Genomic DNA, 22,965 nt, shown 5'->3' with positions numbered 1-22,965 from the left:
AAAGAAAATTAATGATTTTTATTTGTAAGATAATGAGAACATTTAAAATTGAGATCACGAAAAATTATCCTTTTTGGCATGACCTTGTCCCCTTTTCGACTCTTAGATCACAGCGGCAATTTAGTTCTACGGAATCATTAGATCAATCGGTTTGGCATCGAAGCTGTCGTAATGTTCCTTTTGAATCGTTGTACAATGTACGCTGATGTTCTAAGGCTCACCGTAACCATTCAGTTGACGAATGGCTACTGTGACCTCAAATTGCTTCTTGGGAAAGAATGCGTGTCAGTGGTACTATTACCACTCACCCATGGGAAATATGATTACATGTGCATTTGGTCTAGGGAATGGTCTAAAATAATTTGTCCTTAAGGTGTGATAGAAACACGTTCATTGGTATATCGCAAAAGTGCCTCTTTATTCTGAAGGGGTAGTGACAATATCAGCTTTCAAAGGAGGAAACGTTTCATACACCACTTCTGTCAAAGGAACTTGTTGTGGAGGAAACGGTGGTAGTTGTAGCTTATAGTGGGTAAGGGGACCAGAACTCTTGTTTCTCATGTGTGGTGATACCACTTGAAGCTTTTCGGAAGAATGAGTCTCATTCAGATCTTCCCTCGGAAATGATGTTGATGATTGCAGCGGTTCAATAGAATAAGTCTCAAAGACCTCTTCCTTCGCAGACAATGTTTTCAAAGGAGGAAACGTTTCATACAGCTCTTCTTTCAAAGGAAGTTGTTGTGGCGGAAACGGTGGTAGTTGTAGCTTATAGTAGGTAAAGGTACCAGTATTCTTGTTTCTCATGTGTGGTGATACCACTTGTAGCTTTTCGGAAGAATGAGTCTCATTCAGATCTTCCCTCGGAAATGATGTTGATGATTGCAGCGGTTCAATAGAATAAGTCTCAAAGACTTCTTTCTTCGCGGACAATGTCGATACATGTAGGTGTTCAGAAGGATACTTCTCAAAGGCCTCTTCCTGCAGAGATGATGGTGACTCATGCAGCTGCTCTGGAGGATATGTTTCATAGACCTCTTCTTTCAAAGGGAATGGAATCTCTTGCATCGGCTCGGGAGGATAAGCATCAAAGGCCCCTTCCCTTGAAGATGATGTTGAGGCTTGCAGCTGTTCAAAAGGATACGTCTCGTACACTTCTTCCCTCAAAGGTGATCGCGAATCTTGCAGCTGCTCAGTAGGATAAGTGCCAAAAGTCTCTTCCCATGGAGATAATGGTGCTTCATGCAGCTCGGTAGGATATGTCTCATAGACATCTTCCCTCAAAGATGATGGTGAGTCATGCAGCTGCTCGGAACGATAAGTATCAACAGCCCTTTCCCTTGAAGATGATGTTGATGCTTGTAGCTGTTCAAGAGGATACGTCTCGTAGACCTCTTCCCTCAAAGATGATGGTGAATCTCGCAGCTTCTTAGAAGGATAATTTTCAAAGGCCTCTTCCCTTGGCGATGATAGTGACTCATGCAGCTGCTCGGGGGGATTGGTCTCACATACCTCTTTCCTCGGAAACGATGTGTCGACAACCAGTTGTTCAAGAGAATAAATATCAAAGGCCTCTTCTCTCGGAGAAAATGGCGATTCTTGTCGGTGTTCGGGAGGGTAAGCATGAAACACCTCCCCCATTTCTCTCGCATAGGTAAGCTGGATGTTTCGGCGTTGAGTGATTTCGTGGTGCCAATAGGGCGTAATAGAAGCCAAAACCCACCACGTCCTTTGCAGTGACCTAAGACCAGAGAGTCTGGCTTTCACAACTGCTGAAAATGTTGAATTCATAAAGTTGATTTTCTGAAACACACATACATAATTTGAACTATGAATACAAAACTGTTACTGTCATTATACATTATTATGGACTTTACTTAGTTGAGAAAAACCGATAACCGATTAGTGAGTCACGAGAATGGTCCGGTGAGTGCTTCAAAAATAAATAAAAGCTGGCAGTAAGTTGAAGCCTCAGATTTGTGATACTTTTAGTGTGAATCAACTAAAATGCTAATGAATTTATCCTGTTGGCGAAAATCACGATTTACCTGTTAAATCTGTAATTTAATAACAATGATGTGTGTAATAACAAACTAAATGGGGATATAATTTAACTTAACGCCTAAAACATATATATTCTTCTACTTATCACTTATTTTAGATTCTACCCGTCAATCCAAGCTACAGCACTGGACCCAGTCGTGTCTTGACTTGGTAAACAGAGCATATTAAAATGTTAACTAACATTCGAACCATTGTTTTTATATCATGTTACTTCAAGCATTATCACAAGAAAATGATAATAATTGGCTTTACATCCGGAAAATAAGCTGAGTGGACCATTATGAATACCATTTAAGCTACGTATTAGTGCGTGGAATTTACCTGACTAGAAATACTTCAGTTTGACAAGCATAATCAAAACAATGTCACCTGATACTGCTTGCAAGTGATGAGTTAGTTAAGATTTATAGCGAAAATGATCAAAGACAGGCTAATTTTACAGAAATCTTATGTGATAAGTAATTTGACAAAATTTCTGTTACCACTGACTCAGGTCTTAATGACCTTGTTACGTAACCGAGGAAAGTGGAACTTAGGTAAAACAATATACTCGCTTTCTGGATGAATCGGGTTTGAATACTAAAACATAAATTCTGATTTATGTTTTACAAGTTTTCCTGAAATCAATGGAAAAAAATCCTAGAATTTTTTTTTTACTATAGGCCAATGCCGATTACTCTCCCCTGCTTCCCTGACTTGCATTGTGTTAGTCTGTTTGCAATGACCTCTTTGTTGACGAGGGAAGAACCAAAATAAACGAAATAATAAAGTAAATACAACTTTAAATTGTACAGGTACTGATTTTCATTGGCCCAGTCATCAGCATGAAGACTATAAATACTAGTTAATCAAAAAAGAAACTTTGTTAACATGAACCAGTATTCTGAAATCAATCACGCAGTAAAACTAATATGTGGAATACCACTTTCTCTACTTACAAAAATGAAACAACGCAGCTTCGTTTGGCGCCTTGCGGCAGACGATAATTAACGGTCTTCGCATCCGTGCGCGGTTATCCCACTAACACTGGATATTAAACCAGAGTATGAAAGGCTTAGGATAGTGAGACCTGGATGACAAATTAATAGAGTTCCCAAATGTATCCTTGGAGTTCTGACGTGGATTGCGTTAGTGATAAACTAGTGGTGCCATCATCTTCAGATCCCATGCTTTGCTAAAAATATTCCTGGTTGGTATAGTTGGCTGTGTTCCTCGTTACACCAAACACACTTCGGGAATATAGAAGTGTAGCGATAAGATATTTCAAGTTCTCTCACTGACAAAAAAAACTTTGATATAAACAGTCGAGTTTACGAAACAGTTTGTTGGGTCAAGTATATATTCCCTTCTAAAATTACAACAAAAATTTTAATTATTTCTTAGGTTTTGGCTACGTTAAAAGTGAAGTGTTCACCAACGTTTCGTTTGATATTTCAGCACTCATCATCAGGGTAAAATTTTCCTGAGACTCCTCACCACGAATATTTTATTTAAGCATACAAACTTTTCATTGAATTTAGAGGATTCGGATCTAGGATCATTGAAAGTGAAAATGTGGGGCACATTGTCGTTAGCCGACAATATCTTCTTAATATTCTCCAACCACAGCGTCCCAAGGATATAAATCATTCCATTCTACATCCAGGGATGTCAGGCACCTGTTGGTTCTATTTTGATAAGCTTTTAATAGCTTCATACGTATGTATGTTAGTATGTAACGGAAACTTTGAACATGATTTTGTCCTCCTTCAAAACGTCGGATTAACTCGAAATTTGGCGTACTTATCAAGGACCGATGACAATTCTATATTTTGAACAGTTAGACTCATTATACTTCATAGGATAATCATTATTAGCGATTTTTTTCTTATACTTCTAGTGTCTTTGCGCGAAGACCAAGAAGGGAAACTACCAGGTGTGCCGATCACCTATTTCTCGGATAAGTTACCGACTTTGAATAAGATGAAATTTTCGGAGAGGGAACCTGAGAAGTAGTATATAATAGGGGCGCCGAGCGCAGGTATCAGGTAGTGGATTGAAGATTGTCGGTCCGCCATCTTAGATTCTGACGTCACGGCGGCCATCTTGGATTGTGACATCACGGCGGCCATCTTGGATAAGCGTAACGGGACACAGCGTAACGCGACATAACGTAACGGGACAAGTAGATCACGGCGGCCATTTTAGATCCGCCATCTTGGATCTGCCATTTTGGATGACGTCATTGTGTGTGTTCTCGAACATTCCGACGTTGTGTTTTCCGACATATTGGATCCTATTAATGCTGCAATTTTTGTTGCAGTCGCCATCTTGAAATTTGGACGCCATCTTGAAAATCTTTAATTATTATCCGATTTTAATGAAAAAAATACCAAAATTCATCAAAAAATTAACTTATTCGAATTCTGATTGATTATATCGATCATCGTCCTCGGTTCGAACCCGGTGAGTGCAAAAAAAACTAAAAATGGCGACAGGCTCCTTCCTCAATGGTGGATGCAGGCAGACTGACTCCTACCACTTTTTTTTCAAAGCATATATATCATCACCTAGAATGACGACATGTCCGCCATCTTTTCTTCGTCCGCTGGAGATCACCATCTTATTTTCGTCCGCTAGAGTGTGCTGATACCATGTTAGTATAATTATCTGATCACCACACCTTACACCTTGACATTGAAATTTGACCTTGACCTTGAAATTTGACCTTGACCTTGAAATTTGACCTTGACCTTGAAATTTGACCTTGACCTTGAAATTTGACCTTGACCTTGAAATTTGACCTTGACCTTGAAATTTGACCTTGACCTTGAAATTTGACCTTGACCTTGAAATTTGACCTTGACCTTGAAATTTGACCTTGACCTTGAAATTTGACCCTGACCTTGAAATTTGACCTTGACCTTGAAATTAGACTTTGTCCTTGAAATTTGACTTTGTCCTTGTTGACCATCATGGATCCGAAATGTTATGTTCAGTACAGGCTACCAGGAGCTACCACCTGCTGGAGTACGCCATCTTGTGTGTGTACTTGTATTATAGAGTACATTTCCATGTGGATAATTTTATTCTAACCCGCTACAGTGCAGTAATCATTTATTACGGAGGTGCCCCCCCGCCATCTTGAAATTCGGCCGCCATCTTGAAATCATGTAATAATGTAGCTAGAAAAGCGGGAAAAATTCCAAAATTCATTAAATAAATCACTCATTAACTTACATATTGATTCGATCCGCTCCAGTCCTTGGTTCGATCCCTGAATGATGCAAAACATTTAATTTTATGAAAAAAATAATTCCAATAAACCATGTTCAACATTCTTAAAGAGACTTTAAATCATCTACTACCATCATCCTATCAGACATCAAGACCACCATATTGGAAATTCGTAATTGTAATGCTAGAGAATCGGGAAAATAATTCATTAAATAAATTTGTAATCCATATAATGATTGATTGGATCGACTAATGTCCTTGGTTCGATCCCTGGCCGATACAAAACAACTTTAATATTTTAAAAAAAGTACCACTAAAGTGGCAGGTTTGAGAAAATAAAATACACCACAAGTTCCTTTAAAAAAACTTTTATTACATACATACTACACTACTACAAGTACAAAAAAATACACAGACAAATTACTAAAGCCTTTTGGATTCCTCGATTCAAACAGTCTTCTTATTGTACGGACTAAGCCTTTTACATGACTTTAAATGTCTATCCGATCCGGTCATCACCGCAGCCAGAGACGGACTGAAGTTCATATCACTTATATAGTCTCATTAGCCGGTACAACACATGAGTCAAATCAATAACCATGTTCATTATAGGTCTCGGAGCATTTTTTATAATGACGATGTAAGCTATCGAGACGTGAAATTAGTTTATTGCACTTATTGCACTGAAATTGTATTCTTTGTACATTATTAGAACAACCGCTTCTTTCATGTCTGCGAGCATTTGAGGTGATAGTAAATGATGCACCACAGTATTTGCACTGATGCGAAGTACGCTCTTCATTAATTGAAGTATTCAATGCTGATGAAACTTCAGCTTATGGTGGAACAGCACATATCGAAGTCTCCTTTAGTGTTGTCAGAGGCGTTGCCAACGGGATCTGCTCCAACATCGTCGGCGCTGACGTCATGGTTCCCGTAGTCGATTCTACATCCTCCATCGAGTTCGACGTTAAAGTCGGTAAAGATGCCATCGAAGTCTCAAGAACAGGCAATTACACGACTTATGCACCAGAAGAAACAAACTAGGTGATCCGTACACCGTCGACGGCAGTAACAAACTGAGCGTCCTGCTGTCTAGGACTCGTTTATATACATGCACCGGATGGAATAATATGCTAGTCAAATCAAGAACAATTTACTAAAATACTAGAGTCAAAACAACATTAAAAAAATAGAAGCACCATCAAAAAAGGAAGCACATTTGGAAGCATCATCAAAAAAGGAAAAACAATAGGAAGCACCGCCAACGAAAAGGCAGCACATTTGGAAGCACCGTCATCGAAAAGGCAGCACATTTGGAAGCACCGACTACGAAAAGCAGCACATTTGGAAGCACCGACAACGAAAAGGCAGCACATTTGACAGCACCGACAACGAAAAGGCAGCACATTTGGAAGCACCGACTACGAAAAGGCAGCACATTTGGAAGCACCGTCATCGAAAAGGCAGCACATTTGGAAGCACCGACTACGAAAGGCAGCACATTTGGAAGCACCGACAACGAAAAGGCAGAACATTTGGAAGCACCGTCATCGAAATGGCAGCACATTTGGAAGCACCGACTACGAAAAGGCAGCACATTTGGAAGCACCGTCATCGAAAAGGCAGCACATTTGGAAGCACCGACTACGAAAAGGCAGCACATTTGGCAGCACCGACAACGAAAAGGCAGCACATTTGGAAGCACCGACTACGAAAAGGCAGCACATTTGGCAGCACCGACAACGAAAAGGCAGCACATTTGGAAGCACCGACTACGAAAAGGCAGCACATTTGGAAGCACCGACAACGAAAAGGCAGCACATTTGGAAGCACAGGTAACGAAAAAGGCAGCACATTTGGAAGCACCGACAACGAAAAGGCAGCACATTTGGAAGCACCGTCATCGAAAAGGCAGCACATTTGGAAGCACCGACTACGAAAAGGCAGCACATTTGGAAGCACCGTCATCGAAAAGGCAGCACATTTGGAAGCACCGACTACGAAAAGACAGCACATTTGGCAGCACCGACAACGAAAAGGCTGCACATTTGGAAGCACCGACTACGAAAAGGCAGCACATTTGGCAGCACCGACAACGAAAAGGCAGCACATTTGGAAGCACCGACTACGAAAAGGCAGCACATTTGGCAGCACCGACAACGAAAAGGCAGCACATTTGGAAGCACCGACTACGAAAAGGCAGCACATTTGGAAGCACCGACAACGAAAAGGCAGCACATTTGGAAGCACAGGTAACGAAAAAGGCAGCACATTTGGAAGCACCGACAACGAAAAGGCAGCACATTTGGAAGCACCGTAATCGAAAAGGCAGCACATTTGGAAGCACCGACTACGAAAAGGCAGCACATTTGGAAGCACCGTCATCGAAAAGGCAGCACATTTGGAAGCACCGACTACGAAAAGACAGCACATTTAGCTTGTGAACTTCTCTTTGATGTGCAAAGTTAGAGTTCTAGTACAAGCCAGAATGTTTGAATTTTTTACGTTTTTATTTTTTATTTTTTATTAATTTTTTTTGTATTTTTATGATATCAAAGAAAACTTGTGGCGGTTTTCTCCGTGTGCTTCCGATTATTCTTGTCAATATTATGGTGGTTTTCTCCGTGCGCTCCTGATTATTCTTGTCAATATTTTGATGGTTTTTCCCGTGTTCTTGCAATCATTCCTGTGGTTTCTTCAAGTGTTTCTGACTATTCTGAGAAACCACTCTCTGCATGGATTTTTTTTTGTCTGATGAGACATGTCATTTTATTTGGAGTTACATTTAATTCGATAATTTCTGCTACTAAATCAAAACTAGCAATTTTTTTTTTCAGGTGGAATTAAAAAATATCATTACTCAGTCAAATTAATATTACGCCATGAGACATCTGTGGAGCACCAACATGCAAGACGAACTTCCTTTTCCTTGGAGTCTAGCGAAGCCATCCTTCTTTTGCGATCGTTAGTGAGCATCCCGCATCCCGCATAAAAGAACTAAATATTATTTACCTGCAAGCAACATGTGGCGACATCTGTTGTTGAAAAGCAGAACTACATGCATAAAGTACTTTTGCATGAGATATATTAATTCTCGCTGATGAAATATGAAAAAATTTCTATTTAAGTATTGCATCTAATTTAAAACACTCAATTGGTATCTGGCATTAGTCTCAGTAACTAATATGAATTCCGATTTGGGATCTGACGCTGTATCGAAAGAACATAGGTGTAAGTTTTGCAGTAAAGAGTTTATCTTGAGAAAGAATAAAAGACAACATGAGAAAAATGACTGTGTTAAAAATCCACTGCGCAATATGATAAGTTGTGTTCGATGTAGCAAGTCGTTTACGCGGAGAGAGAGCCTAAAAAGACATGGCAGAACTTGTAGCGCCAAGCCTGCGTACAAGCTAGAGGACAACGATGAATCTACTAGCCTAAGGAAGAGTGATCTGCATTACGACAATAATTTTCTTGGCTCTTCCGATCTCGACAAAGAACTTAAATTGAAGGAGGTTGATGATTTACGGAAGAATGAAGACAATGGAAGAATCCTTAACGTGAAAAGTGAGAATATATTCCAGCCGAATTCAAGTAGATCTTTCCTACTTTGTAAAAATGATGGACTCCTAAAAAGGAAGCATGAAGACGATGAAGACACTTCAACATCATCATCATCGAATTATTACGGTAAATTGGGTGAAGACGATTCCTTCAACGGTGATTGTTACAGTGACTCTGAGGCTGTTGACAAAGACATAGATTATGATGAAGCACCTAAAGCTGCCAAGATCGAAGAATGTAGCGGTGTCCTGAGACCGAAACGGTGGAAACGACGTGATATATTAAATAAATCTGATTAAGCTTGTGATGATCGCCGTCTCAAACATGAAAGTTACCCTGAGGTTGGTGGTAAAACGGAAGACACCAGAGATCATAATATTTATTATAAAGGTGCAAGGAAGATGGTGGTAGAAGAGAATGATTACACATCATGGAAAGATCCAAACATATTGGTTGACCGGCTAAGACTTCTACATGGGTCGCTTTGTGCAGGAAACTATTCGTGCATCAAAGAAATATCCTTCATACTCAAGGAACTGAGGAATGCTGGCTACATACAATAATGGCTTGTTTTACTTGAATTTGTATAATGTAAAGCAATAAAATAAATAAATTAAATTATAAGAATTTAATGTTTTTATTTCTTGTATTCTGATTTCTAACTAAGACTTAGATCTCGTAACTTGTGCTTCCTTTTTGCCCTTTTTTTTTGTTGATGGAGATTCCAAATGTGCTGCCTTTTCGATGATGGTGCTTCCAAATGTGCTGCCTTTTCGTTGTCGGTGCTTCCAAATGTGCTGCCTTTTTCGTTACCGGTGCTTCCAAATGTGCTGCCTTTTCGTTGTCGGTGCTGCCAAATGTGCTGCCTTTTCGTAGTCGGTGCTTCCAAATGTGCTGCCTTTTCGTTGTCGGTGCTGCCAAATGTGCTGCCTTTTCGTAGTCGGTGCTTCCAAATGTGCTGCCTTTTCGTTGTCGGTGCTGCCAAATGTGCTGTCTTTTCGTAGTCGGTGCTTCCAAATGTGCTGCCTTTTCGATGACGGTGCTTCCAAATGTGCTGCCTTTTCGTAGTCGGTGCTTCCAAATGTGCTGCCTTTTCGATGACGGTGCTTCCAAATGTGCTGCCTTTTCGTTGTCGGTGCTTCCAAATGTGCTGCCTTTTTCGTTACCTGTGCTTCCAAATGTACTGCCTTTTCGTTGTCGGTGCTTCCAAATGTGCTGCCTTTTCGTAGTCGGTGCTTCCAAATGTGCTGCCTTTTCGTTGTCGGTGCTGCCAAATGTGCTGCCTTTTCGTAGTCGGTGCTTCCAAATGTGCTGCCTTTTCGTTGTCGGTGCTGCCAAATGTGCTGCCTTTTCGTAGTCGGTGCTTCCAAATGTGCTGCCTTTTCGATGACGGTGCTTCCAAATGTGCTGCCTTTTCGTAGTCGGTGCTTCCAAATGTGCTGCCATTTCGATGACGGTGCTTCCAAATGTGCTGCCTTTTCGTTGTCGGTGCTTCCAAATGTGCTGCCTTTCGTAGTCGGTGCTTCCAAATGTGCTGCCTTTTCGATGACGGTGCTTCCAAATGTGCTGCCTTTTCGTAGTCGGTGCTTCCAAATGTGCTGCCTTTTCGTTGTCGGTGCTGTCAAATGTGCTGCCTTTTCGTTGTCGGTGCTTCCAAATGTGCTGCTTTTCGTAGTCGGTGCTTCCAAATGTGCTGCCTTTTCGATGACGGTGCTTCCAAATGTGCTGCCTTTTCGTTGGCGGTGCTTCCTATTGTTTTTCCTTTTTTGATGATGCTTCCAAATGTGCTTCCTTTTTTGATGGTGCTTCTATTTTTTTAATGTTGTTTTGACTCTAGTATTTTAGTAAATTGTTCTTGATTTGACTAGCATATTATTCCATCCGGTGCATGTATATAAACGAGTCCTAGACAGCAGGACGCTCAGTTTGTTACTGCCGTCGACGGTGTACGGATCACCTAGTTTGTTTCTTCTGGTGCATAAGTCGTGTAATTGCCTGTTCTTGAGACTTCGATGGCATCTTTACCGACTTTAACGTCGAACTCGATGGAGGATGTAGAATCGACTACGGGAACCATGACGTCAGCGCCGACGATGTTGGAGCAGATCCCGTTGGCAACGCCTCTGACAACACTAAAGGAGACTTCGATATGTGCTGTTCCACCATAAGCTGAAGTTTCATCAGCATTGAATACTTCAATTAATGAAGAGCGTACTTCGCATCAGTGCAAATACTGTGGTGCATCATTTACTATCACCTCAAATGCTCGCAGACATGAAAGAAGCGGTTGTTCTAATAATGTACAAAGAATACAATTTCAGTGCAATAAGTGCAATAAACTAATTTCACGTCTCGATAGCTTACATCGTCATTATAAAAAATGCTCCGAGACCTATAATGAACATGGTTATTGATTTGACTCATGTGTTGTACCGGCTAATGAGACTATATAAGTGATATGAACTTCAGTCCGTCTCTGGCTGCGGTGATGACCGGATCGGATAGACATTTAAAGTCATGTAAAAGGCTTAGTCCGTACAATAAGAAGACTGTTTGAATCGAGGAATCCAAAAGGCTTTAGTAATTTGTCTGTGTATTTTTTTGTACTTGTAGTAGTGTAGTATGTATGTAATAAAAGTTTTTTTAAAGGAACTTGTGGTGTATTTTATTTTCTCAAACCTGCCACTTTAGTGGTACTTTTTTTAAAATATTAAAGTTGTTTTGTATCGGCCAGGGATCGAACCAAGGACATTAGTCGATCCAATCAATCATTATATGGATTACAAATTTATTTAATGAATTATTTTCCCGATTCTCTAGCATTACAATTACGAATTTCCAATATGGTGGTCTTGATGTCTGATAGGATGATGGTAGTAGATGATTTAAAGTCTCTTTAAGAATGTTGAACATGGTTTATTGGAATTATTTTTTTCATAAAATTAAATGTTTTGCATCATTCAGGGATCGAACCAAGGACTGGAGCGGATCGAATCAATATGTAAGTTAATGAGTGATTTATTTAATGAATTTTGGAATTTTTCCCGCTTTTCTAGCTACATTATTACATGATTTCAAGATGGCGGCCGAATTTCAAGATGGCGGGGGGGCACCTCCGTAATAAATGATTACTGCACTGTAGCGGGTTAGAATAAAATTATCCACATGGAAATGTACTCTATAATACAAGTACACACACAAGATGGCGTACTCCAGCAGGTGGTAGCTCCTGGTAGCCTGTACTGAACATAACATTTCGGATCCATGATGGTCAACAAGGACAAAGTCAAATTTCAAGGACAAAGTCTAATTTCAAGGTCAAGGTCAAATTTCAAGGTCAGGGTCAAATTTCAAGGTCAAGGTCAAATTTCAAGGTCAAGGTCAAATTTCAAGGTCAAGGTCAAATTTCAAGGTCAAGGTCAAATTTCAAGGTCAAGGTCAAATTTCAAGGTCAAGGTCAAATTTCAAGGTCAAGGTCAAATTTCAATGTCAAGGTGTAAGGTGTGGTGATCAGATAATTATACTAACATGGTATCAGCACACTCTAGCGGACGAAAATAAGATGGTGATCTCCAGCGGACGAAGAAAAGATAGCGGACATGTCGTCATACTAGGTGATGATATATATGCTTTGAAAAAAAAGTGGTAGGAGTCAGTCTGCCTGCATCCACCATTGAGGAAGGAGCCTGTCGCCATTTTTAGTTTTTTTTGCACTCACCGGGTTCGAACCGAGGACGATAATCGATATAATCAATCAGAATTCGAATAAGTTAATTTTTTGATGAATTTTGGTATTTTTTTCATTAAAATCGGATAATAATTAAAGATTTTCAAGATGGCGTCCAAATTTCAAGATGGCGACTGTAACAAAAATTGCAGCATTAATAGGATCCAATATGTCGGAAAACACAACGTCGGAATGTTCGAGAACACACACAATGACAGTCATCCAAAATGGCAGATCCAATATGGCGGATCTAAAATGGCCGCCGTGATCTATTTGTCCCGTTACGTTATGTCGCGTTACGCTGTGTCCCGTTACGCTTATCCAAGATGGCCGCCGTGATGTCACAATCCAAGATGGCCGCCGTGACGTCAGAATCTAAGATGGCGGACCGACAATCTTCAATCCACTACCTGATACCTGCGCTCGGCGCCCCTATTATATACTACTCTGAGAACCAGCTATCTCATCCAAGGGAGGAAGCAGGCGCCCAAATTGATCATTTCTCGGATAAGTTACCGACTTAGAATTATACATGAATGACTTCCCGATTTTATTTAAAATCATTGATTTTCATATTAGGATATTTAAAATATTGTATACTATAGTTCTTCAACACGCTATATCGAATATATATTTTTAAAGCAGCCAATATTTACTCAAACTCACTTTAATAGTATATTGATGTTATAAAGAAAAACAACTAAATAATGAAAAATAAATAACAGTTGCAAAAACTAAAAAAGACGCTTTTATAGAAAATCCAACAAAAAATGCAAAATAATACTAGCATAAAAAATAAAATATACTGTTTTATATAAAATCCCACTAAAAATTGAAAATAAATTTTAATAAATTTGAGTTAAGAATAGTGTAAATAAGAAAAAAATCTTATTTATTGTAAAAAAAAGCGAAGGGTGCTTTTTAAGATAGGTATTATCAAATGATAATTCTTCTACGCATATCTGTCAATAAAATATTTATAAATAATGACACCATGATTTTTTTTGCAATAAAATACATTTCTTATTACTTAAGTTACACTATTCTTAACTCAAATTTATTAAAATTTATTTTCTATTTTTTTAGTTGATTTTATATGAAAGCGTATAATTTATTTTGTTAAAACTTATATTATTGACTCGTAAGTACATTAAGAATGTTTACCTTGTCATTGGTTTCATCCTCGTGATAATTATAGTTATTATTATACTCACCCGTAACTCCTGGGTATACTGTGTGTTGTCACAGTCGGCATCGGCAGGAGCGAAGGCATCAGGGATAGAAACCACTTCCAAATCCTGCATCGGAGGTGAAAGCACCGCTTGATCCTCGTCGCATGTGGCCCCTACTTCCGTCTCTTCTGTGTGTCGGCTAGGAGACTGGTAATCAGCGAACAACTCCTTATCGTATTCCACTTGAGGAGCCGTTGAATACAAGAGCATTTGGTGGTTGCAGGTCACCAGTTCCCTATATTCCCGCTGCAGCTGGTCATGGATGGACATCAGCACCGCCTCTTGGTCCAGAGGAGCAGAAGAGGACATCATCTGCTCGCGAGAAGAGGCAAGTGAGCAGTCGTGTAGCTGAGGTGTTGATGCACTCTGCATCTGTTCACGAGTCGACGCAAGCAACATCTCTTCCATCAGAGAAACAGGTGAAAACTGGTGTTGCTGTTGGGAAGATGCTAGTGGCCCATCACGCAGCAGGGCACTGCTAGCAGACGGCACGCCCTGAGGAACTGAGCCGTGCAACTGGTGGTCGGCGGGTATGATCACGACCTCCTCCAGGCCGTGGTCGGGCCGACTGGCGCAGCGCGCTGTGGCGGGGCAGCCCCGGCCGGCGCAGGAGGCCAGCATGCGCCACAACTGGCGCAGCAGCCACAGCACGGTGACCAGCAGAGGGAGGCTCACCAAACCAACCAGCACGTACACCATCTGCAACACAAGACACGCTTCATCACCACCACTGACTCAGGTCTTAATGACCTTGTTAACTTAGTGGGAAAACATTGCCGGTGTGCACAGCTCGTGTTGTTTCTCATTTTGGGCCATTCCAATGTGTGAACTAAAGTAACTAAAGTTACATAGGGAAAAAACTTTTCTGGACTATTGCAAAATATTCTTTTGGAAACCAGTTCCATGAAATAGTTTGTAATACTACAAATAATATATTGCAACCTTGTTCACCACATGACTATGGTTATTTTTGCATACATGAAATACATTTTTTTCTAGATAATACCGAATATTTCTTACAAAAATTTACACATAATTTTATTGAAGTTATATTTCTAATGCGACATCCAACAAGGTTGCGTTAAACGTTCAACGCTCCTGGGGAGGGGGAATAGAAAGAGACAGAGCGAGAGTGAATGCGTGTCACTCGAACGCGCTATTGTAAGGAACTAAGTAGAGAGTAAGAAAAAAATAAAGCTCCTGACAGTTTGTAGTGTCGCCACATTTGTTTCAATTTTCAATACACTTTTTGTATATTACAATTTAAATTGCAGAAAAAAATCATGTTTCATAGACACATAAATAGTGTGTGTGTGTCATTTCTCTATGTCCACGAGGTCTCTCCGCGTCAATTTTCTACTTGGGGCGAACCCGTCCGCTTAATTAAATAAACAGCTTTTATATTTGAATGATTTCATGATTTATTTAAGTTTGATTTGATGCAATATGATTACACTAAAAATAAATTTCTACCCCTTCCTATTTTCATTTCCACATTACGAAGTTTCACTTCTTCCACGCGGTGGGACTCCACGCAATATATTTTTTTTCTTTTAAAATATTAAATAATCAATAATAAATATTTAAAATTAAGAATCTTATAATATTTATTGCAAATTTGGTCATACATTTATTATTCTGTAAATTTATTTATTTAATTTCTCAAATTTAAACTGAAATTTAATGACTTTATTGATTGTGTTTCCAGTTTTAACAGCAAACATAAACAAGCGTAACAAAACAAAATAAAGTACAATTATTGAACAATCGATTGTCTGTACCATGGTTTAAAAATTATGCTAAAATAAAACATCAAATTAATATAAAATTATGTGCCGATTTTTGAGAGAATTATTCAAAATTATCTAGACACTTATTACATACATGAAAAAAATACCCACAGCAATTTTTCATACAAAGTTACAATATATTTGTAGTATTAAAAAAAACATTTATTGGAACTGGTTTACAAAGGAATCTTTTGTAAAAGTACAGACTTATTTTTTATCTCTGTAGATGAGAAATGGAGATCGTGGAGCAGCATCTGGCCTTGGTGTGAAACTCCTCCAAATTGTGAAAATTCCTTCTCCAAACAAGCCGGGTTTCGAACGAATAATAATTTAGCGAGAGGTGAGGCGTGCTTTTATCACGTGCAAATTTTTTTATTAAAATTTAAATAATATTCACGTAAAAATGTCAGCTAAAATATTATTAATTTTTCCATGCTAGTCATTATTTATTTAATTTTTATCAACAGTTCGCAGCCCCGTTCCAAGCCAATAAATAATCAACAAATGCAGGTTACTAGTTATCGTACATAACACAATAATTCTGCTTCTAACCACGAAAGGATGTAACATTTCTGTACTGAAAGTTATATCAATTTAACAATTTGAATCCAGGAGCATACGGCGCAAAGTTTTGTCACTGACTGGAGTTGTCGTACAATCAGGAAATTTTGCTTCCTGCAACTCATAGCGCTTTTTACATCTGAATTTTAATGCAGTATTTGTTTGTTATTTCATTACTATTGGGATTGGTTTTCCTGACATTAAATGATACTTAACAAATAATTGTGAGCGAGTCTTTTAGTATCTACTCGCCAGAGATGTATAACATCTAATCTTAGTAACGAAAAAATTCACGTGTTATTGTGTTGAAAATACACTTATGATATGAAACTCGCACACGAAGTTTAACGTGCAAATCTTCTAAATATTGTTAAGCGTGATATATATATATACGAATATTATTATTACTTTTTTAATTCTGGAAACGAATCAAGCGTAGTTTCCGCACACGCCGCTAGAATTCGTTGCTAGAGCAGCTACGTGGACTACCGAATTATGCGATTTGCAAAGCGAAATGTTAACCTATACAAAGAAACGGCTCCGATAAATGCAAAACAAAATTTAAAAAATAACTAAAGGCATTTTATTACCCTAATAAAAGGCCCATTTTGTTAAAAATTCTTTAAACAGTTAACACTATAAAGTTTCTTTTTTTGCTATGTTAATTATAGTTCCCGTTATTCGCCACAAATGTCAGCAACGTGGTTACACATATTCGTTCGATGCGACTTCCGATTCAAGTAATTACTCCTACCAAATACAGTATACCGAGAGCTAAGATACACATTAAAAAGTGCGTGTTTGGTTCACATCGGTCTACACTGCCAGTGCTGTTGGCAAATGGCGAGTACGGGCGCAGGCGGGTCAGCTCAGTCTCTGTGACTCGCGGCCATGAGGGAAACAGCACGCGGCTCTGACACGGAACTGCTGTCCGGTGCACGTGGACGGTTGTGCGTGCCCTGCTCGACGACCCTGGCTCGAGCTCCGCTCGTCGCACCACCAGCCTGCCGCGGCGCTCACCAGTGTCCGGGAAGTCTCCACAGTCTCAGAGTCCCGGCACCCACGATCAGTACTCACCCCCGCTCCCCCGCTGGCCCGCGGGCTGGCTCGCCCGGCGATGGCAGCGCCAGGGAGCTCCACCACCGGACTCCCGCTGAAACAATGCTTCCGACCTCAGGGCGAGGCATGTCCGTCCTTCAGGCGCGGTGGGAAACCACACATTTTTCCTGTACTTTCACAAAAGATTCCTTTGGCAACCAGTTGTCAATAAATAGCTCGTATTCCTGCAAGAAAGATATTGTCACTTTTGTACGACACATGGTTTGATTATTTTTCGAGATTATACTAAGTATTCGATAATGGGGATGATTTGATATTCATATGCTTATCAACATGCGCAGTTAATTCTGTAAAGCAATTAAGGGGAAAGTTTACAAATAACTTTAACTAATGGAGGTACTGGGACAACACAAAGCAGGAGTGCCCGGGAAAGAATCCGAACCCAGTATTACAGCGAACACTATCTTGAAGTGATACAGTTGTTTTCATGTAAATTTAAAAAATATCTGTGATTTTACATGAATTTTTATGTTCATTTACAAAAAAAAATACTTTGAATTCGCAAAAATCATACCGGGATACGCTATCACTTTAAGGCGCCGTCTGCCCAGGCGCACATACCGTGTGCAGAGCTTCAGAAAAAAACACGCTGTTAAAACTGCTCAAGATGTCTGAGTGTGGTATGTTTACGAAAACCATTTAAGAACTAGCTGAAGGCCGAGAAGTACTTTTTGACTTCGGATTAACTTTTAAAACTGTGTTTTTATAATAGTGATACTCAGATATTTATTATTAACAGTATTAGTAATTCATAAAATTTACTATTATATTTTGCATTTTTTTGTCGTGACGTCTAATAAATCGATGAACGCCGGATGCACGCACGAAAAAGTGTCCCGTGACGCACATTGTTCCGTTACGCTGTGTCCCATTACGCTCATTGTACGCTTGCGCCGCATCTATCTTACACTCGATTGGCCTATGCGTCCGAGGAGAAGAAAGACAGCGGCAGCACACAACTAACATCTACACGTGAACTGTTTCGTCGACTTTTTATAAAGTGAAGTGAAAATTTAATGTGGTTTTCATTGCTTATTACAACAATAATTTCGGCAATAAAGGTTAATTATTCTCGCATTTTTAAAATCTGATTTCTATTATAATTTCAAGTATTTATTCTATTATTATTAAAATAAAAATGATTCAATTTTATTCATAAAAGTATGAAATCATTTCATCAATGTTTTGTTATGTCACGTTAAACTATCTTCCGTTAAATCGACTTGACAGACTACAAATATTTTTAAAATTACATTTGGATTGTAATCATTTTATTTATTTTTATATAAATGTATTAAACATACATATTATTAATACTATATGTACAAGATAACTTAGGACTAATTTCCCTCCTATAATTAGAACAATAAGCAGGTTTATAATATAATAATTTTTTTAATGAACTCATATTGTCGCATTCTAAAGAAATATCTCATTTTCCCGCGAGTAACAGGCGTCTCTAATGGTAGGAAACGTTTCCCTGAGACCGCCGGACGATATGCAACTCGCTGAACACTATTGTGCACGTAATTGCGCATCCATAGGCGTTATTGAGTCTACCTCTAATTCATAAACACAAGATGCCGTTTTCCATGACTTTTATTTCGTTTTTTGCGACTAATAGATAATTTGGTGTGTATATCTATGCACAGGTAAAACGACACTGATGATATGTGCTTTATAATTGAAGTTGTCAACTACAAAGTTTTTAATTTCGTAAACAGAGCATCATTTAAAATTTTTGAGAAAAAATATATTGGTGTGGTTTTTGATACTCATATTCACATCATAGGTATTTTTCATCATTGTTTTATATTTTCCATAATTTCCATATTAACAGATTATTTTACAGGAAATAACACTCAAAAAAGCTAGCTTAAGTTTGAGTGTGAATAGTGTGCTTTATGTTTACGTGCATTATTATTATTATGGATACGATTTCATAGAAAAATTACATTTAAATCATGTGAATTGTTTTCCATTTTAACTTTCTAAAAAAAAAGCCAGTTAGTAGTTTTTAAAAGTATATAAAATTAAAATTAATTGAAAAAAAATAAATCTTAATTATTATCAGAGAAATGAACTTACTTATTATAAGAGAATTAACATAATTTAAAATATATACTTATTAATTTACTTATAGTTTTGTTACTAACATTTTGTAACTTTTAAATAACGTAAAAAATTAAAATTAAGGTACTAAAATTTCTGACGTGTAACATCTTAGCTCTCGGTATACAGTTTTTGATGGGAGTAATTTCGGGAATGGAACGGAAGTCCCATGGAACAGAAATGTTTAACCAGGTGCTGCCATCTGTAGCGATGGCGCGAACTAAAGTTTACAAAGCTATATGACAACCTTATGGTACTAACGGTTTAATGAATTTTAACTAGTTGGGCAGTATTTTAATAAAATTCCTTGTCAGAATCTGGTACAAAGCCGGAGATAAAGTCCTTCTTCAAGTCTTTTTCGTTTCTATCGGAGCCGTTTCAATACATAGTTTAAACTTTCGCCTTGGTAATTGAATGATTTGATGGTCGACGTAGCTGCTCCGATAATGAATTCCACAATAATGTAGCTGAAGACGCAAGTTTTGTATATAAATCACGCTCGAAATATTTTTAAAGAATTCTACGTTTAATTTTTTATCCGATTTTCTTATTTTTTATAAGTGTATTTGCAACACGTGAACACATTAATATGATCGTTACCTAGGTTGGATATTACACATAACTAGCGAGTATTGAAAGACTCGGTCAAATTTCCCCCAGTAATAATAGTGTTTTAATTGTTACATATTTTAACTAAACTTCTCCCCAAGAAACCAAAAGTCACCCTGGCGGAAAAATACTAACTAGACTGAAGTTTTAAAATGCGTGCAAGGTTGTCTACACGCCAGGGATACTCGATTTAATTTTTTTTATCTTGTCGTGCAGAATAATTATGATATCAAAGGGTTCGTGGGAAGATTTAAAATACCCTTTTTTTGCCGACAGTGCTAACCTGCTACAGAAGAATAAAAAATCCAGAACTATTCTTCTTTCTTATTTTTAAATACTCCCTAGCAGTCTTACGCATCTTTTAAAAGTAGTCAATTGAAAAATTAAAAAATAGCGTTAAACACGTTACACAAGGAAATGTAATGGAGAAATGTTGCCAAAATATTTTATTATATTAGTGCAAATTTAAAGTCTTATATATCCTAAGAATATTTTGTGGAACATTCAAAATAAATATGCTTTTACTCCATGTCTACCAAAATTTGAGAAACTATGATTGAAATTGCTTCTTCACTTAAACGTTTAGTATTCTATAGGTAGGTATTGTAAATATTCTATACTTGTATTTGTAAATCTACAACAAGATATTACTGATACTCTCCTCAGTACTATGTTTTTTAAAGTGAAATTTTTATTGACTTTGTCCTCACAGCAGACTCTAAAATGGAGATAGGTGAGACACTAGAGACACTAGAGACACTAACCTTAAGTTCTAGAGGAGGCGAGCTGACATTCTATCCTGGTCATCCTGATTTGTTTTTTAGATTTTACCCTAAATTTCTCCGGACAAAAAGCTGGGATAGTTTCTTACAATATGCAATGTTGCTGTTCTGTTTGGGAGTGTTATGTATCATCGTCTATACAGTGTAAATTTCTTTTGTAAATAGATCAGTCATATTTATAAAAACTTATGGATATTTTTAGTTAGTACATTTATATTAAAACAGCTGTACACTTCAAAATAGTGTGTGCAATAATTATAGATTTGCCCGGATAATTACCCGGGCATTTATGCTTTGTATTATCCAGATAACTCCAATACTTAAAGTTATTTGTAAATCGTACCCAAAGTAACTTTCCAATATTAACAGCGTCATAATAAGCATAATAAAATAAATTAAGTTAATTTGGTTGATTATTCTATTATCTTTTCCTAGTTTAAAAAATGCATGAACGAAACATCAATTAAATATAAAATATGCACCAATTTTCTTAAGAAATACTCTGTATTATCTGGAAACACGTATTTCATACTATTTCTTGGCACCTGGTTTCCAAAGGATTCTTTTGTAAAAATTAAAAATATATTTTCCTTCTGAAATGACTTCACTGTCGACAAGCTTTAAATTAAAAAAAAATTAACTTTAAAACTGAGTGCGTAATTTCAGTTAATTTTCTGCTTAAGAGGTTCATATAACTGAAAAATCAGTGAATTTATCTGAGAAACAATATTCTATCTTGTGAAATTCGCTGCAAGAAAAGTAGAAATCCCTGCGAGTTTCTGAAATAATTACAAAAATAACTGATTGAAATAAAAATATTAAATGGAGGATTTGCTGTTTCTTTAATTTGAGTGAGTGCAATTGACACTCCGTGACTCAGCGAACGATGATTACGACTCATGTGAACCGAGCTTAAGGAAAAAGGTCCTAAAAAAATTGGATTCTAATATTTCGTGCTTTTTGCACGTGATTTTAAATAAATTCATGATATAATCATTAATAATTGTTTATGAAAGGCATTTCTTGCTGAAAAGTCATTGATTAATGGTGTTTATGAACTTAATGGTCAACATTTGTGTTAGTCCTAACAGGTACTGAAATCATAGAATCGTGTGGCATACAGTTATGTAGTGGTCGTCTTGAAGCACTTTACTTTTAGTATATATTTTTATATATCAATAAAAAGGTAATTCTTCCAAAACACTGAAAAAACTAAAGTTTGATTGGTTTTAGTAAAACTTTTATTGATTTATTAATGGTATACTAAAAATAAAGTGTTTTAAGATGAACTTTACATACGAACGGTTAAATCCAAAGCGCCATACCACATGATTCCTTGGCTATCTGTACCTGTGACGATTGATATAAATATTTCCCATTAAGTTCATAAAAAACATTAAGTATAGACATATTTACTTACATTTTTTTATAAAAATATAAATGATTAAACTATTAATTTATTTAAAATAATGTGCAAAACACGAAATATTAGAAGCAAAACAATTAAGAATTAGGTGCTACGTGTTGGACTCACTTTGCTGCCAATTTCGAGAAAGCTTATGTTTTATGCGTGTCTCGGTAACAAGTCACTAACTAACTAACTAACTAACTAACTAACTAACTAACCTGTAAAACTGCGGCGTCGGCATGCACGTGCCGAGTTCAGCAAACAGTACATCGATTATTACAAACGCACAAACCCGCAATATTCTTCGCATTTTATCCGCTCTCGCTGCAACACGAATAAATCGCCTTTGCAAAATGACCAGAAATTGGTTGCCAATAGCTTTGTTTGGAACATTCCATTGTTAAAATATTTGTCCAGAGAGATTGTTGTTAGCAGCCCAGACTGCATTTAGTTAGCCGTTGCTTACAATGAAGCTTTTCAGAATAATAATTCTCAAAGAAATCCAAAAACAGTATCAGAATAGTTCCTCACGTCACTTCAGTTTAGAACAAACAACATACTTGGGCTTTAAATTTAAATATGCCTCAATAGTAAGTCTCAATATTCGCTGTTTTACTAACCAATATAAAATTTACAATTTCAGAAGGAATGATATGTTATGCGTATGGGACTGATACTGTAACTGGGTCAGGATATATAAAATATAAAAATTAATTAAAACAACATAAAAGATTTAAACATTTCCATATTTAAAATACTGGACGTGCTCTAAGCGATCAAA

At 37.6% G+C, this 22,965-nt stretch overlaps 1 protein-coding gene across 1 annotated transcript; it reads right to left on the bottom strand.

Annotated features, from left to right (window-relative positions):
- Positions 1-393: 393 nt before the first annotated feature.
- LOC134531465 (adhesive plaque matrix protein-like) lies at positions 394-22,532 on the bottom strand. Its single transcript, XM_063367177.1, has 4 exons — positions 22,403-22,532; positions 17,232-17,307; positions 13,786-14,502; positions 394-1,800 (listed from the first exon to the last, which is right to left on the bottom strand). Exons 1-4 carry the CDS (start codon positions 22,492-22,494, stop codon positions 418-420), a joined length of 2,268 nt encoding a protein of 755 aa, XP_063223247.1. The 5' UTR covers positions 22,495-22,532; the 3' UTR covers positions 394-417.
- Between the last annotated feature and the right edge of the window lie 433 nt (positions 22,533-22,965).

Source organism: Bacillus rossius, chromosome 3 (assembly GCF_032445375.1).
Source record: "Bacillus rossius redtenbacheri isolate Brsri chromosome 3, Brsri_v3, whole genome shotgun sequence".
Classification (NCBI taxonomy): domain Eukaryota; kingdom Metazoa; phylum Arthropoda; class Insecta; order Phasmatodea; family Bacillidae; genus Bacillus; species Bacillus rossius.
This window is presented reverse-complemented; position numbering and strand designations above follow the sequence as displayed.